Source organism: Setaria italica, chromosome IX (genome assembly GCF_000263155.2).
Source record: "Setaria italica strain Yugu1 chromosome IX, Setaria_italica_v2.0, whole genome shotgun sequence".
Classification (NCBI taxonomy): Eukaryota; Viridiplantae; Streptophyta; class Magnoliopsida; order Poales; family Poaceae; genus Setaria; species Setaria italica.
This window is the reverse complement of record NC_028458.1, coordinates 40890127-40905277: the sequence shown is the minus strand read 5'-3', so window position 1 is coordinate 40905277 and position 15151 is coordinate 40890127. Positions and strand designations below refer to the sequence as shown.

The window sequence follows — 15151 nt, the reverse complement described above, 5'->3', positions numbered from 1 at the left end:
TTCACCTCAACTTGCTTTGCCAACAAAGCCTTCATCTGACACGCTAGCGCGCTGCCATGCTGTGACAGATAATGTGTCTTCGTATATTGCATCGGTGTCAAAAAAATACATACTACAAAAAGAATAACAACGTTGTGGATAACGAAAATATGACAAAAATTGGTCGGCGTAAATCTGTTCGGCCATTGGATCCTATAAGAAACTCACGCATTCTCCCTGTAAAACTACTCTATGTCCAGCGACGGCGTACGTACGCCATGTGTACATACTATCCAAATTATCATGCCCCGAATAGCTGGCTAAAGTTTAGAAACTTACTATTAGTTGGTTAAATTTTAGCTGGTTAATTTTTAATTAAATTTTAAGTAGAGGTGTTTGGATCCGCAAGCTAGCTAGTAGTTGTCATTAATTGCACTTGTATCTCTCTAGATGTATGGTGCCAAAACCTTCTATTGCTCTGTTCCGTCATTAATTGCGGGAGCAGGGCATGTTGTCCCTGCACAGCATGTCATAGCTGATGTACCCGGACCCACCCTGCAGAACCCGTCGCTTGCCGCCGCCGTCGGTGGACATCCTAGCCACGTCGCCCTCGCCCTCGTCGTCCATGTCCATGTACTCCATGCACTCGCCCACCGTGCCCCGGCACGCGCGCTCGCTACTGATGCCGCGTCGCACCACGAGGTGGTCGGCCAGCAGGTCACCAACACGCACGCGCCCGCCGACACCAGTGGTGGGCTGGCAGTTGTAGTAGGAGGCGCCACGTTGGGAGCAAGGAACCATCTCCGGGCGCACCATCTTGCGCCGCCGGAGCGACGGGGATGGAGTGACGGCGGGATGGAGTTGCGCGCGGGAGGAGGGGACCTGCGGGAGGAGGAGGAGGAGTGGGCTGGCGGTGGCGCTACGTTACGAAGTGATGGGGAATTGTGGTAGGGGAAGGAGTTGTTTTTTGCGGAGGGAGGTACGCGGGTGGGAAGGAAGATGGGTTGCGGGGATTGTTAGGACGGGTAGAATTGTCTTTAAACATTTTTACTTGGTTTAGCTGGTTTAGCAAACCAGGTTTAGCCAGTTGGAATCAGCTAAACTTTAGCTAAGTGTTTTTAGCCAGCTAGATGGTGCATCGAAACACGATCATAATCCCAAATTTGCTTGCAGTAACTTCCTATTTTCTTTAACAACTGCTTTTGTATTTTCTTTTGGGTAAGGGTAGATATTGCCGCGGCCTTTCCAGCCTGTCATGTACTGTACGTGCGGCCATGCGGCCGAAGCGGGGCATTGCAGAATGCAGAAGTCTCTAGTCGATCCGGCTCGTGCGTCCTACCTCCCCCTGCACCTACCCTACGAGTCAAGGTGGATGGACCCGATGGCTGACGCGTGGCCCCGCAGGCGCCAGACAGCCGCCCGGTGCATGGACCGCGTCCACGGGTGCGTGTTACCGACGGCCGGCGGCCGCCCACTAATCCAATCTGTTAGTAACATTAATTAGGAAAATCCTACTCATATATGGCTATTGCGCGCTAGATTTGCATGTTAACCCTCCGCACTTGTTTGTTTGTGTTAGTACAAATAGTAACGTAACGATCCTGTTAAAGGGCCTCTCGCGATTATTTAGAATATTTGTGGTGTTTGTGACAGAGAATGCAATATCGACTCCATCGAAAGATCCAACCACCATCACCACACCCCGTGTCCTCCGCACGCGTCTAGCTGATCGCAGTTATGGTACAGGATGGTAAACTTGACGGGGTTGCCGAACTCACGTGTAGGCGCTCGCAGTTATGGTAGCGTCCAGGAGTTGTCGCATGGATGTCGGTTTGGCTGCTTGCAGCAGACTGTGGTGGCTGGTGTTGCTTGGCAAATGTCAGTGCGGCGTGGGACTGGTCGGAGGATGGCACTTGCAGCAACAACATCGTGGGACGACTAGGTTTGTAGCGGACTGCAACGGGTTGCTCAGCCTTGCTGGACGACTCCGGTGTGGTACATCGTCGGAAGACACCGCAAGTGACTTCCTTGGCATGCTGGCATGACGGTGGAGGCTATGTGCGCGGGTGGAGTCGACCTACTGCAATGGTTTGGCTGTTTGATGGTGATCTTGGGAAACGGGGCAACATTGCTCATCATCATCCTAATAGCGACATAAGAAAATGGATCGGTGACACGGAATACTGTGGCGGATGTGGCGAGGCCCCCACGTGCGGTGTTTTCTTCGAGGCGACGAGCGAGGTGTAGTCCAACGGCGGGTGTGGCGAGGCTCCTGTGCGTTTGTGTTATCGCGGTGGCAAGGCAGCCTGCGAGAGGTCCGAGTATGATGGTTTCACTCTATCCAGTGGAGTGTAGTGTTGCATCGGCACTATGGTGATGGGTCCCGCATGGCGCTGGTCGGTGCGGTCTGTTTCTCTCGATTACTTTCGGCGTGGGGTCGCGCCTTCGGCGACTACATGAGAGAGAGTGGTAGGCGCTGCAGCAAGATTTCGGTCTTGCCGCTTTTGTCATGTGGAGTGGTTCGACCATGTTGATGTTCCAAGCCACCGGTTGGGTTTTTTCGGGTGTTGAGTTTGACCTGTGTTGACGTCCCAATCTAACCGGACGTGTCGAGTGAGTGGTTAACCGCGTTGACGTTCCAATCCAACGGGGCAAGTCTTATTTATTTTTCGTTTCTTTTTTTCTTTTCCTGCCTATGCCCAAGGATCGTAGTATTGTATTTTCTGCTGTATAAATGGAAAATCGCACTTCGTAAAAAAAAAAAGCAATATCCATTGCCATTAACGACCCCTCGTCTATTTTGGCGTCTCAGCTTCCTCTTTAAATTGGCCCCCCTCCTCCCCGACCCGAACGCTAGCGTTTTTTTCCTATCTCGCCGACGGCCGACCGCACACACGCGTCAAGCGATTTCCCGGGCGATTTGCATTCCCGTGGAGTCCATCGCCGGAAGCTGCGATTGGGGATTGGGGGGTCTGCGTGGCGCGGAGCCAGGAGCTACCGGAGAAGCTTGATCCGGGGACGGGAGCTTTTGGCGGATTCATCGATCGGCGCGGGTTCCATCTGCGAAGGACGAGCCGGAAAATCGTTGCGACTGGAGGCCCCGGAGCGGGCGGGGGCATGGGGGCGTGGGTGTCGGGCCTTCTAGGGGCGGACTGCGCGGCTGCGGAGGCGGCGGCCGGGCCTGCTGCTGTGGGCCTGGGCGACCTGCCGGAGCTCTGCGCCGCCCAGGTGCTGCTCCGCCTCGACCCGCCGGAGATCTGCCGGCTCGCGCGGCTCAACCACGCGTTCCGCGGCGCGGCGGGGGCGGACTTCGTCTGGGAGGCCAAGCTGCCGGAGAACTACCGCTACCTGATGGAGTTCGTCGGGAGCGGCGAGGAGGGGAGGCGGAGGCGGCGGCGGGCCGGGAAGAAGGAGATCTACGCCAGGCTCTCCAAGCCTGTGCCTTTCGGTGACGGCCAGAAGGTGATATTTTTGCATTCCCTTTTTTGCGTATACGTGACTTTCTGAGATTTTATATTGCGGGAGTTGAAAATTTTTGGGCGGTTGTGTACTTCGTTGGAGGATTGCAATCGGTCTTCCTTGAATTGGTTTTCTGTTCTGTCCTTGCCCCTGTATTGACCCCAGCAAGTATTTTCCTGAGTTGATTTAGAGATTATGGGAGAGGTACGGAGTAATATATACTTCTTGCTCAAATCGAAGTCAATCCTTTTACATCGCAATTTTTTTTTGAAAAGGACTTTTACATCGCAAAATTGCGTTCTTTGTATGGGGCAAAGTCAAATTGGAGGCATGGAATGGTTCATCAGAAATGAGATTTACGCATCTTCAGCTTGAAATGATTTGAATTGGTGTCCTGTCTCCTGTGTTGGTCGATGTAGGTAGCTCGTTATATTTTAGGGCTAGAATTATATTTATTTTTGGGACAGAAAATGAACATGTTTGCTGAAGTGTATGTGTTTGCTAATTGTAGGAATTCTGGCTGGACAAGAGCAGAGGCATGATTTGTATGGCGCTATCCTCCAAAGCATTGGTGATAACAGGGATAGACGACAGAAGATACTGGCAGCACATGCCAACTTCAGAATCAAGGTGAATATGGGCCTTTTGAGTTTTGATATCACATTTACTAATGTCTTGTTAGTTCAGTGTGTGGTAGTTTTCTTAGAACGATGATATGGTGGCATGATTGCGATGGAATGGACTGAAGATATTTCCTCATGGTGTGACTGACCTGTTCCTTGTTTCTTCATTAAATGCTTAATTCATTTATATTATTTTCTGGAACATGGTTTACCTTAGATGCGTAAGTTGTTTGCTCTGAAACGTATAGATATGAATGCTTACATGTTCAAATTTTAGGATATGCATAAGTTCACTACCACCTCAGTCGAAGACATGTAAATTCAAGTGGATTCAAATCAATGATTGTGCTTTCTCATCATAGCTATAGGAATATAATGTAGCTTTCAAGCTTCCAAGTGTTAGCACAAGGAGCCCCTATCTACTCCGTTCCATTGGAAGATATTGACTACAGTCTACAGGTGTCTCATTTAATTGGGCTCACCTGGGATTCGCTATCTTCCAATCTGTATTTCTCTTGTAACTATTTCTGATACCATTCTACTGAAATAAAATATCTGACCAATATCTACCGATTTTTACCATGCAGGTTCCAGTCTGTAGCTTACCTCCAGCAAATCTGGTGGTTCGAGGTGGTCGGCGAAGTCGATTTCTGTTTCCCTGTCGGAACCTATAGCCTGTACTTCAGGGTCCATCTCGGGAAGTTCTACAAGCGATTTGGCCGCCGCCATTGCAGCTCAGAGCATGTCCATGGTTGGAACAAGAAGCCTGTCCGCTTCCAGCTCTCGACCTCCGACGGTCAGCAAGTATTGTCCCAGTGCTACTTGGAGGAGCCTGGGAGCTGGGTCTTGTACCACGCAGGCGATTTTGTGGCCTCAAAGCCTGACCAGCAGATGAAACTGAAGTTCTCCATGGCGCAGATCGACTGCACGCACACAAAGGGTGGCCTGTGTGTCGACTCAGTGCTTATCTACCCGAAGGGGAAGGGGTTTCAGCAGGGAAGGGTGGTCAGGTCTCAGAGATGAGATTGTAGATGTTGTGGAGGTTACTCACATTAGGATGTTAGATTGAATGCAGCTTGTAGCCTGATCCTATTTTAATTCGGGCTCAAGTATGCAGGAGCTGGAAGTGTACATGGTTGTAGAACTGAAATTTTGTGTGGTCGGGTTACCATTAGGGCGCTTTGTCAGTCCTTTCCCAAGGTTGTTTTTATCCCCCTTGAGCTGAATTGAGACTCTGAGATAGATTGTACTCGAATGAGTTTTAAATGTCATTGTTATCAGTGTTGCAGTTTGTGATGTTTTCATTAAACTTGTAATTTCTGAGAAACAAGTGTCGAGGCCAGTGACGAAACGTACTGAAATGAATCGGAAAATTTCGTTCCCAGTTTCTAATCAATTACTATCTATTGGTCAGTTTGTGGTGTTTTCCTATGCCTGTACGTGTAACTAATCTAAGACCTGTCGCTGATGGTAATGGGAGGAGCTCTGGCCATCCGTTGCGAGTGTGTCTCAGATAGTTCCGCAATTTCTGGTATCCATCAATCCATGAAAGCAGAGTTTAACCTGACGGTTCCATCTTTCTTGCTCCAGTCATTTCTGGCAGGCTCGGAGAACTCTGACGCTGACAGGCTACTAGCATCAGCATGAAAGCATGTGTGACATATCTGCTTTGTTGCTACAGCGAGATGGCACACCACTCCATCGAGCCAACGAGGGCAGACAAGATTTTGTGGCCGCAATACCGATCAAGATAACATATGACTGAATCGGTGGGCAACAACCCATGTCCGCTGCAGTTTCGATCTGAAACCGTTGCCAAATCCGCACGTCATTGTTTTATTGCCATCCCACACAGATGTTCCATCTTAGAGACAGATCACACGCACAGACTATTCAGCGATCGCACGCTGCTCACGAACTTTGCAAGTGGGGCGACCCCTGTATCCCGTCGTCATCGCCGCCACGATCAGGCGATCTTGTTCGCGTAACTAAAGAAATCTGATGCCCTCCGTTTCATACTGAAAATATAGTGCCAGTTGCGAACCAGTTGGGGGAGTTCGTTCGCAGTCAATCGTCAGGTGGCACAAGCAAAACCGCGAATCCCGCGCACGCATCCCACTGGCATGCGGCAGATGCGGTCGCCATTGCACATGGACTTGCTTGTTTTTCTTTTTTAATGGAGAACGATTTGGCTGGGATTTCACTGCGTGTTCTTTTTACTAGTTCTCGGCAGGATCTTCCCCAACCCGGGGCGCGGGATGATGGCGCGTTTGAGCTGGGTGCACCGTGCCGGTGCACGAGGGAAACCGGAGGAATTCGCATCCTATAGCTGCTGCAGTCCTTGTTGGCTGGCACATCCTCTTTCGGTGCGCCCGAGGATCGTGTGCATCGTTCCGCCATTGCTGTTCTTGTGGCCGACCTGCATGATGATAAAGCCACGGACCTGTCCCGGCCTTGCGCCCTTGTTCCTCACGGCATCTGAGCGGAGGTGGGCAACGCCCTTTTTCGTGTCGCCAGGCCCATTGAGGCAGCAAGGCGCTCGCCGGTTCGACAGGCCATGAGAGTCTGTGGTTTCTAATTTTCTCCGAGGACCGGTCACCGCTGTATAGGGATGCTTCGTTGTTCTGATCAGTGGCCTCGCCGTCAGCGATCACCCAGCCAAGCCAAGAAAAAATGTGGTCGCTCGTTCGCTCAGTGGTTGTTTGCAACGACCAGCTGCTCGTACGGCGCTTTTGCGTTGTCTACTGCTGACTGACGCCGGTGGTTGGAAGATGCGTTGCCTTGTCTACCACGAGATCAGATCGTGTTCCCGGGAATGCTCGCAGACTCGACGACGCTTTTGACTGAAGGAACGCAAAGAGCCACTACCGAGGTACTCGTAGTAGTAGGTTCAGAGAAAATTCCACTCTGCTTTGTTTTTGCTGGTTACCAACATGCTTTACTAGGTAGGAGGAGCCTTTCGTTTTGTTTTGACTTTTGACCGGCAAGGTCGGCGTGCCGTATCGTCGTCGCGTGCGCCTTGTCGTGTCGCTCCCACTGGACACTACGGCCCTGGAGTGTGGGCCGTCGGCGCCATGAAATGAAATGTAAGGGCCGTGGGCGGAGAAGCTTGGATAAGATGGGCCGAACAGGCCTATACTTTTGTAGATGCGGCAACTATAGCCCACCGAGGTGTAGGCCCCTAAGGCCCAATGGAATTGAAAATCATCCAGCTTCTTCACTCCTTTTTTTTAGCCTAATCCAGCTTCTTCACACTGTTAACAGTCTTGCAGAGAATCAGCACCAAATCCGAAATCACCATGCCGCTCCTCGCCCGCGCACCGCCGCTCCACCACTCGCACCCTCCCCACACCGCCACCGCCGGGCTCCTTCCACGCTCGGCTTCGGCGGCCACACCCCGCCGCCGCGTTCCCCCGTCCTCCCGTGCCCGCGTCCGCGCCTCCAATTCCGACCCTCCGCAGCAGCAGCAGGTCAACCTCTCCGTCCTCCGCTTCACCCTCGGTACCTACCAGCCCTCCCCTCCTCCTCCCACTCAGCCCGCCGCCGGCGTACAGCTGGCCGCTCTAAACCGCGCTCCTGTCTGGCGCAGGGATCCCCGGGCTCGATGAGTCGTACCTCCCGCGGTGGATAGGCCTCGGCTTCGGCGCGCTCGTCGTCCTCAACCACCTCCTCTCCCCGTCCCCCACGCCCGCGCAGCTCGTCGGTCCTCGCTCCTCGCCAATCCCCTGGCCTCCCGACTCCCTCCTGCTCATCCACCGATGTCCGACGCGCCTAACTGGTTGTGCGTGCGAACTCGCAGAGGTCCGAGGCTCTGGGGCTGTGCCTGGCCGCGTTCTCGGCGACGCTGCCGTTCCTCGGGAGGTTCCTGGAGGTGGGAAGGGGGTTTCCTCCTTGTTTTTATGGAAATGTCACATTGCTCTGTGATGGTGGGGACTGAGAATTGTGCGATTGGGATTTTGGTTGCTGTTGCAGGGCGCTGATGCTGCCAACCGTGTGCCGTTGCCCGACAGGAGCAGGCAGGTGTTCGTCATGTCTGAGAACCTGTCAGCGGCGCAGAAGGAGGACTTGGCGTGGGCATCGTATGTCCTGCTGCGGAATACAAACACCACTTCTGTGGTATGGGTTCAAATTCTCATCATTCATACGATTTGGAATTTAACTTGATGGAATTCAGCCCAGATATAACAAGCACTCGCTCCTTACTTATCTGTATTGTATGGTTGTAGCAATAACAAAATATTCTTGGTGTGCGATTCTGGGCAGGTTTTCAATGTTGATTTGTCCATTATATTTTCCAGTTCTTGTGTGAATCTTGTATTCTTGTTAGAAAGAATCGCAATTTTTTAACCACTCATGCCTCATGTTGCCTGTACTTTTCCCCAGCTCATAGCAATTGGGGATGTGTTGTGCGTACGAGGATACTGGGATCCACCTGCAAATACTTCAAAGTATGCCATGATTGAGTGGTTCAAAAGTCAGATCCAGCAAGTAGGACTTAATGATTTGAGGAATGCCTTGTACTTCCCTAATTCCTCGGGTAAGTGCACCGCTATCGCCTAGTGGAATATTTCAATGTTCTGTTAACATGAAGTTTTGGTTATGGAGCTATGCAACCATAACCATAACCATATATGTCTCACTGAACTTAGTACATGATAGTTAGTACTTGGTACCAATCATATGAAGTTTGTACTGTAACTTCTACCACTTAAAACTTATACCTACATAACTACATTTGGCTGGGCAGCTTTTGTGTTGTTTAAGGGAGGCATATCTATATTAATTTTGTGGATATATTTTTTACTATGCCAAATTTGTAAGTACAAACTTTAATATTCATGTTAGGAACAACATTCAAGTTACTAATGTCTATTTGGTGGTTAGCTGGTTACAGAAGTTTCAGAACATTCCTTTCCCCCTTGTTTGACATCCCTAAAAATATGTTTCTTATGCTGCCAACCATTCTTTGACCAGATTCTCAGCTTGCGAAGATTCTGCCAGATGGGATTCTTTCTTTGTTAGCTCAACCAGTTCTTAGGAGTCCTGATCTAGCTAATGGTGAAACAAAAACTGAAGGTGTCATCCTGTTGGCCTCCAATGCAAATTATGCATATACTGAGAAAGATAGGGTCTGGATAAGAACAGTTGCAAACAAATTCCAAAGTGCCTAGTTCAGAGATACCAAAGGTATTCCAACATATTCAAATGGGATCTCTCCTCTTGTTTTCAGCAATCTATTCTGTTAGTTTCACTTAAGAAGATATTGTTTTTTCTGGACAAGCCAATTTAGTCATCTTTCTGGAACTAGAGAAAAGCAATGCGTCACTATTGTTTTTTTCCCTGAGCTGAATGTTGCTGTGTTTATTTAGAGCTTTTATTAGGTTCACTGGACTTATTATTTGTTTACAGAAATGTTGACAGTTAGGCAGTACGCTAAAATGAATTGGGAAAGATTGGGGTGTGTAAAGTAGACTGACTGGTGCAAGCAGGTTTTAGATTAACTCGGCAAAATGGACAAAGCAGATGTTTTTTTTTCTTCTCTTTTTGAAAGGGTGGCAAGAGATTTGCCAAAATGTTTAATAGACGAGGAAAAAACCAAGCAAACATCCAACCACTTACAACCGCCCTACCGGGGTGGGGAGAAAAAAAGCAGATGTGATCTTATAGATTTTTCAGTTGGTGGGAGATTGGCAGTAAACTATTGTTTCACTGGGTTTGGTAATAGTTGAAGCACAATATTCTAGCAATTGTTTTCAGTGGACAAGTGCCAAAATGCTGATGTGCTTGACTTGTCTTTGTGCTGTTGCTCTGGTTTGTTGGATTTTTCATTGAAACAGAAAGGTTGCGCCAGGGATTTAGTGTGGTGTTGCAAATTGGCAATGCCATCGTAATTTATATGCACTCCAGCCCAATTAAGGTAGCTGGCCACCTGGTCTGCATTTATAACCACTAAAAGCTTTTGGGTCCAAAGTGTTGTCACAGATCAGGGTCGCAAACACTGCAGATCCATGTACATTTACCCCTGTTTAACATGAAAGACACTTTCCTTTCCTTAAAAACAAACACTGCAGATCAATCACATTCTTTCTTATAGGGACCTAGAGTTTTTAGAGTAGATGGTTACTGAGCTTTTCAGTACCGAGTTTGCTGGTTGGAACTAATCCTCAGTTTGCTAGTCTACACAAAATTAACTGAAGATGGAAATGTTTGTTACTTCTGTTGAGCCACTGTTTGCAAGTCATTGCTTCAAGTTGGTAGGTAATTTGTATCTATTGATATAACTGAAACATGAACATTCAAGTGTTTTCGTTTGGTTTACTTCATTTATCCATTCTATCAATTGCCAGAACCTCTGCCTCTGCATTTTTCTTGATGTTTGAGCTGATTGGTGCTGACTAGACCATCCTAACCTTCAATTATAAATTTAAAAATACAATACCTTTTCTCATGGGGTTTCTGCATCTCTTAAATAGTATTAGAATCATTGTCTCTAATATCAATTACCTTCAAGCACATTATCTTCCACATACTGTGTAGCTCTGAAGGTTTAGCTGAATCATGTATAGGCGTATAGCATAGCACCTGGAGGTGGATAAGACAGGATATCAAGCGGTAGAATGACAATAGAATTAAAAATTTGGAGTAACTTTCTTTTACTGCATTACTTGGTCCCTTATCTTTGAAGTACCTGACCAATCTTGAATTCGTGATGTCAGCTTTTGATGACATGTCGCATATGTATTAAGCATGAAGTTGTTGCATGTCTCCTGGTACTGCTTAGTTGGGTACCAATTATTGCTGCTGGGTACTGGCATACTTCTAAAAAAGGTTGACATTTTGTCTTACAATTCTGCAAGGATAACCAGTACAAATGGTAATGCCAGCTGCTTCTTGTACTGAAATGGACCAAGGATTTACACTCTGAAGTCTGAACGTGGATCCACATGTCAAACATTGGTGCTGTGGAATGGTGCTCGGGTAGCATTTTTCTGTGGACAATTAAGCCATACATTCTTTTTAGAATTGGACAGTGATCCAGTTGAAAGTGTTGGCATATGCTATTAGGGAATTTTAATCATTAAGGAAAGCAATACCAGTTAACAATATTTTAAATTTTTAGAGCAGTTGTTGTCTTAATACGCAAAAAGAAGGGAAAAATGCAAATACTAACAATGATGTTACTATAGAAGTTCTTTGGGGACACAAACAATGTTTGTTGAATCTTGTGATGTATCTTGATGTAAAGACATATCTTTAAGAGTAGTAATAGGAATCTCCATCTCTATCATGTGTCGCTGTAGTCCTATTCAGTTATTGCCTGGTTTGGAGGGAGCTCATTATTGGCACTCATATCTTGTCAGTGTGAAATAGCACTTCCTCACATGATTCTATTTTCTTCATGCAGCCATGCAGGCGGATAATAAGATGTGATCATTCTCGTGAAGAGTGGGAGAGGATAGGTCAAATTCGTATCGGGAATATCTTCTTTTACAGCTGAAAGTCTGAAACTACAGAATTGGCTGTTTTCTTCCATAGAACATTGGGAACTCTACGTTCAAGTGGCAAAGGCTATTGGCACAAGACTTCCCCGAGCCTATTGGCACCGGATTTCCCCGAGGCTCTTCAGTGTCCTTCATCATGAACAGGAACAGCTCACTAGCCATTCATTCGCTAATCGCTACAGAAGCAAGAGCCGTCTCGCCCTGACCCGAGCTATCTTTGTATTCTTGTGAGCCCATCATGTCGAGCTGCTTGAAATCACTTTCCCCTGGCCTTTGAGCCTAAGGTGCATACAAAGCCTTCCATGTGACACGCTATTGCCAAAATGCACGTACGTCCTTGTATGCACGCAATAGCTGAATATAGTTGTTTAAATGCTCGCAGCTGGATGTGGTTGTGGTTGATGCGGCCTGTTTTTTTGTACCCTGTGGCAGTGGTACTCGCCTACTCGGTAGTCGGTTCGCCGTGTGGCCGCTGGCATGTTGGATATGGTTGTTTCGCTTGCAAGCAAAGGGACAGCGGGGCAAGGTCACGTTCTCCGTCTACATGTGTGCTGTGTTGCTCCCGTGCTCCATGGTAAAGAGCGAGGTGGGCGAGGTGAAAATGCTGGAGCGAGCTTGTTGCATTGATTGACAGATGATCCGGAACCGTGAGCTTGGTGTGTGTTCGGATAAGCCCATGGGCGGATCCACAACGACAGATCTGGTAGCTATTCGAAATTCGTATTTGTGAAATCCGAGAGTTTTGAAAATCGAACCTGTCATGATTTTGCTTGTCACCACCTCAAATTACGCGATCACGTAAGTTTGACACGTTGCTACAGTCCCAAACAAAAAACAAGGGAGATGACGCGAATCCCCTCCGTCCCACAGGGACCACACGGACCCTTCCCCTCTCTTCCAGAAAGTCACGTCCATCTCCTTCCGATCAAAAACAACGAAGCGACCAGATTCAAAAAAAAATTTGAAGCACAAACAAGTACAGTATACACGCACAACAACCTGAATTTTCAAAAAAAGATCGTACTCTGTGCTTCTCTCGCCCGTCTGCAGCGAATGTCAGAGGAAAAGCCGTAAAAAGTCGCGGCGAGTGGCAGTGCGACCAGCGAGCCCGCCACGCACCAAGTACGCGGCGCAACTCGCACCGGACCGCACGGCAGGCAGGCGGCGCACCCTCCATTTCAAAATCGTCTCGTGTGCGTGCCCCGCCGCCGCAGCCTCTCAAACGGTCGGATCCCGCAGCCGCCAACTCCCCGATCCCCACCGCCCGTCCCCCGGGCCCCACGTCCCGATCCGACGGCCCCGGGAGCCCTGAATTCAAAACCTCGGTTCGAAGCAGCGGCCGGGCTGCGTACTACCAGTCCGCTGGAATAAATTCCCCGAACGACTCGCTCGCCTTCTAGCTGGGAGACGAGACTCCGCGACAGCTACAAGAGCGCGGAAGAGGCGGAGCAGGTGGTGCTCGTGGTGAGTGCAGGCGCTCATGATTCCCCAATCCTCCTCCCTCCGCTATTTGCTCCCGCTTCTCCATCATGTTCATGCGGGCGTGCGGTGCGCTCTAGGACGACGGGCGTTTGATTGATGATTGGCGTCCTGATTGCAGCCGCTCTAGCTCTGGTTGGACTCTGCGCCGCGGCGATCGGCGCCGGGAGGAGGAGGTGGACGGGAAGGGGTGGTGGACGAGGAGAAGGGGCGGCGAGCGGCGACGCGACGGGCCGAAGAGGAAGCGTCGGCGAGAGAGGTAAACCGCAGCACCAGCACATTGCTCTCCTGTGTGATATCCCCGTATTGCTCTTCGTTCTCGATCGCGCTTTTGCTCCGTTGGTGGGCTTCCAAGCCAAGCATCCTAGCTGCTGCCTTCCGCCTTGCTTTCTCCACTATGGAAGGGATGGTCTCTGCAGAAAATCTCTCGAATTTCCTAGAAATCGCGATGAATCGTCCTTCGGTTGGGCGACGCCGAACGAGTAGAGAGCTTAAAATTTTGATTTGCTTCCGAGGAATTGCAAGGGAAAAGATCCTTTCTGTTGGTGCACCTTTTCTTTTCAGATTTCTCTTGGGGCCCTTTGCAAAGTACAAAAAGCTAGGAAAACGCCGACGAAATCCGCCCCCTCGTCTCTACCGGCGCCGTCGCGCCGACGCCGGCGTCCGCACGGCATTTGCTGTCTTTTTTTTTTGAACTATTTGCTGTCAAATGACCTAACTGCCCCCGCACTGTAGAAGCACAGCCCAATGAGCAGCAGGCGCGTGGAAGGAAATCCGGGCCCGCGCGCCAGCGGACTCGAGCGTGTTCAGGCCCGGGAGCGCCCCGAGCCGCTGGCCTCTGGGCTCGCGGTCTCTTCCTTGGATACCCCGGGCCGCCGAGGCGGTCCACTCCGGTCGCGAGCCGGACCGACTGCGTGGGCCCGGTCTCGTGTGCCGCATGCACGGCTGCACCCACCCACACCGTTCCACCAGTTGCGTTGCGTCACGAGCCCACACAGCCTTTAATTCGTGCGAGAAAAGTGGTTGGTTGCCACAAAAGGCGACGTGTGCCACAGGTCGCACCGTCGCACGCGTGGTTTGGTGGTTGTGCCGCCGGTGGGCCCGCGCGTCTTTCCGTACTGTGCTAATTAGCGCGAGCTAGCTTTTCTTCGTGAATCATGAGGTTAAGCCCAATGCGACCGTCATTCTTAACCCTCCAGCCAAAGCATTTCTTTTCATCTTCCTTTGCATGCATGCGTGGTAGGCCATGGCTTTACGGGAAGCATCCGCGTGAGATTTTTGCGTTCATCTTTTCAGAGGACTCGGTCCGTTTCCGATACGTTCCCCACGCAATTATTTCGCCATGATTCTTTTCTGCGACGAAAGTGCGAGATCTTTGGAGTAGAATACGAGAAAGTAATGTGAAAATCATCAGCACCCAAATCTTACTCCATTTTGCTAATCGGGGCCAGTCTTAAGCATTCGTATTTCGCTTTAAACCACACGTTCTTCACAGGTGGAACCCACCAGCACCTCTGATAAATCAAGCTATTAGTAGCTGCTTTGGTCTTTCAAAAAAGCTAGTATTAGTAGCTCCACTATTGCAAACCAAATGAGAACCTTTTTCTTAAAAAAAATCTCTCGCTGATCAGAACTGCGTTGCATTGGTCACTCTGTTTTGAATTTGGCTGGAGATGCAGCATTCATCTTTACTGTGGTCTTCCATTCCACTCGTGCCACTTGGACATTTCTGTTGCATTTTCTCTTTCTCTTCGTGAGTTCGCATTCACTCGTCACCTACCCAGTCATCATTCCTCGAGTCAATTTTTGAAATGCCCAGACCAGACTCGCCGTTGGGTAACCACGGAAAAACGCTTGGGAAATTTCGATAGCGCCTTCGTACCCTCTCATAAGGGGTGTTTGGGAACACCATGCTAAACTTTAGTACCTGTCACATCGGATGTTTGGATACTAATTAGGAGTATTAAATATAGTCTAATTACAAAACTAATTGCACAGATGGAGGCTTATTTTCCGGGGAAGAACCTTTTAGACCTAATTAGCCCCCAAATTTTGACCATGGGGGGGGCCCCAAAAACCATTTTCCAAAGGGGGGGAAAAAATAACCCC

At 49.4% G+C, this 15151-nt stretch overlaps 3 protein-coding genes across 6 annotated transcripts in view; all 3 read left to right on the top strand.

Annotated features, from left to right (window-relative positions):
• Window positions 1-2813: 2813 nt before the first annotated feature.
• LOC101772683 (F-box protein PP2-A13) lies at window positions 2814-5443 on the top strand. The gene is made up of 3 exons (XM_004983824.3): window positions 2814-3441; window positions 3950-4068; window positions 4649-5443. The coding sequence occupies exons 1-3, from the start codon at window positions 3097-3099 to the stop codon at window positions 5082-5084; spliced, it is 900 nt and encodes a 299-aa protein (XP_004983881.1). The 5' UTR covers window positions 2814-3096; the 3' UTR covers window positions 5085-5443.
• Window positions 5444-7331: 1888 nt separating this feature from the next.
• Window positions 7332-11963, top strand: LOC101771617 (protein COFACTOR ASSEMBLY OF COMPLEX C SUBUNIT B CCB2, chloroplastic). Of its 3 annotated transcripts, XR_001163144.2 has the most exons (8): window positions 7332-7562; window positions 7651-7760; window positions 7861-7932; window positions 8034-8177; window positions 8445-8598; window positions 9036-9248; window positions 10919-11039; window positions 11467-11963. XR_001163144.2 is itself a non-coding variant. In XM_004983823.3 (7 exons), the coding sequence occupies exons 1-6, from the start codon at window positions 7361-7363 to the stop codon at window positions 9230-9232; spliced, it is 879 nt and encodes a 292-aa protein (XP_004983880.1). In that variant the 5' UTR covers window positions 7332-7360; the 3' UTR covers window positions 9233-9248; window positions 11467-11963. The 3 variants fall into 3 exon arrangements, 2 of the variants coding, with proteins under 2 accessions (XP_004983880.1, XP_004983879.1); XM_004983823.3 differs by lacking the exon at window positions 10919-11039; XM_004983822.3 differs by having other exon boundaries at window positions 10919-11963.
• A 958-nt stretch (window positions 11964-12921) lies between these two features.
• LOC101770682 (U-box domain-containing protein 15) overlaps window positions 12922-15151 on the top strand; it is a 5415-nt gene continuing 3185 nt past the window's right edge. The window contains exons 1-2 of one of the 2 annotated variants that reach the window (XM_004983819.4): window positions 12922-13027; window positions 13164-13301. Coding sequence is in view for 1 of the 2 variants with exons in the window: in XM_004983818.4 (XP_004983875.1) it covers window positions 13142-13301 (160 nt within the window). In the remaining variant the exon portion in view is untranslated. The other variant, XM_004983818.4, reaches the window with a different exon arrangement.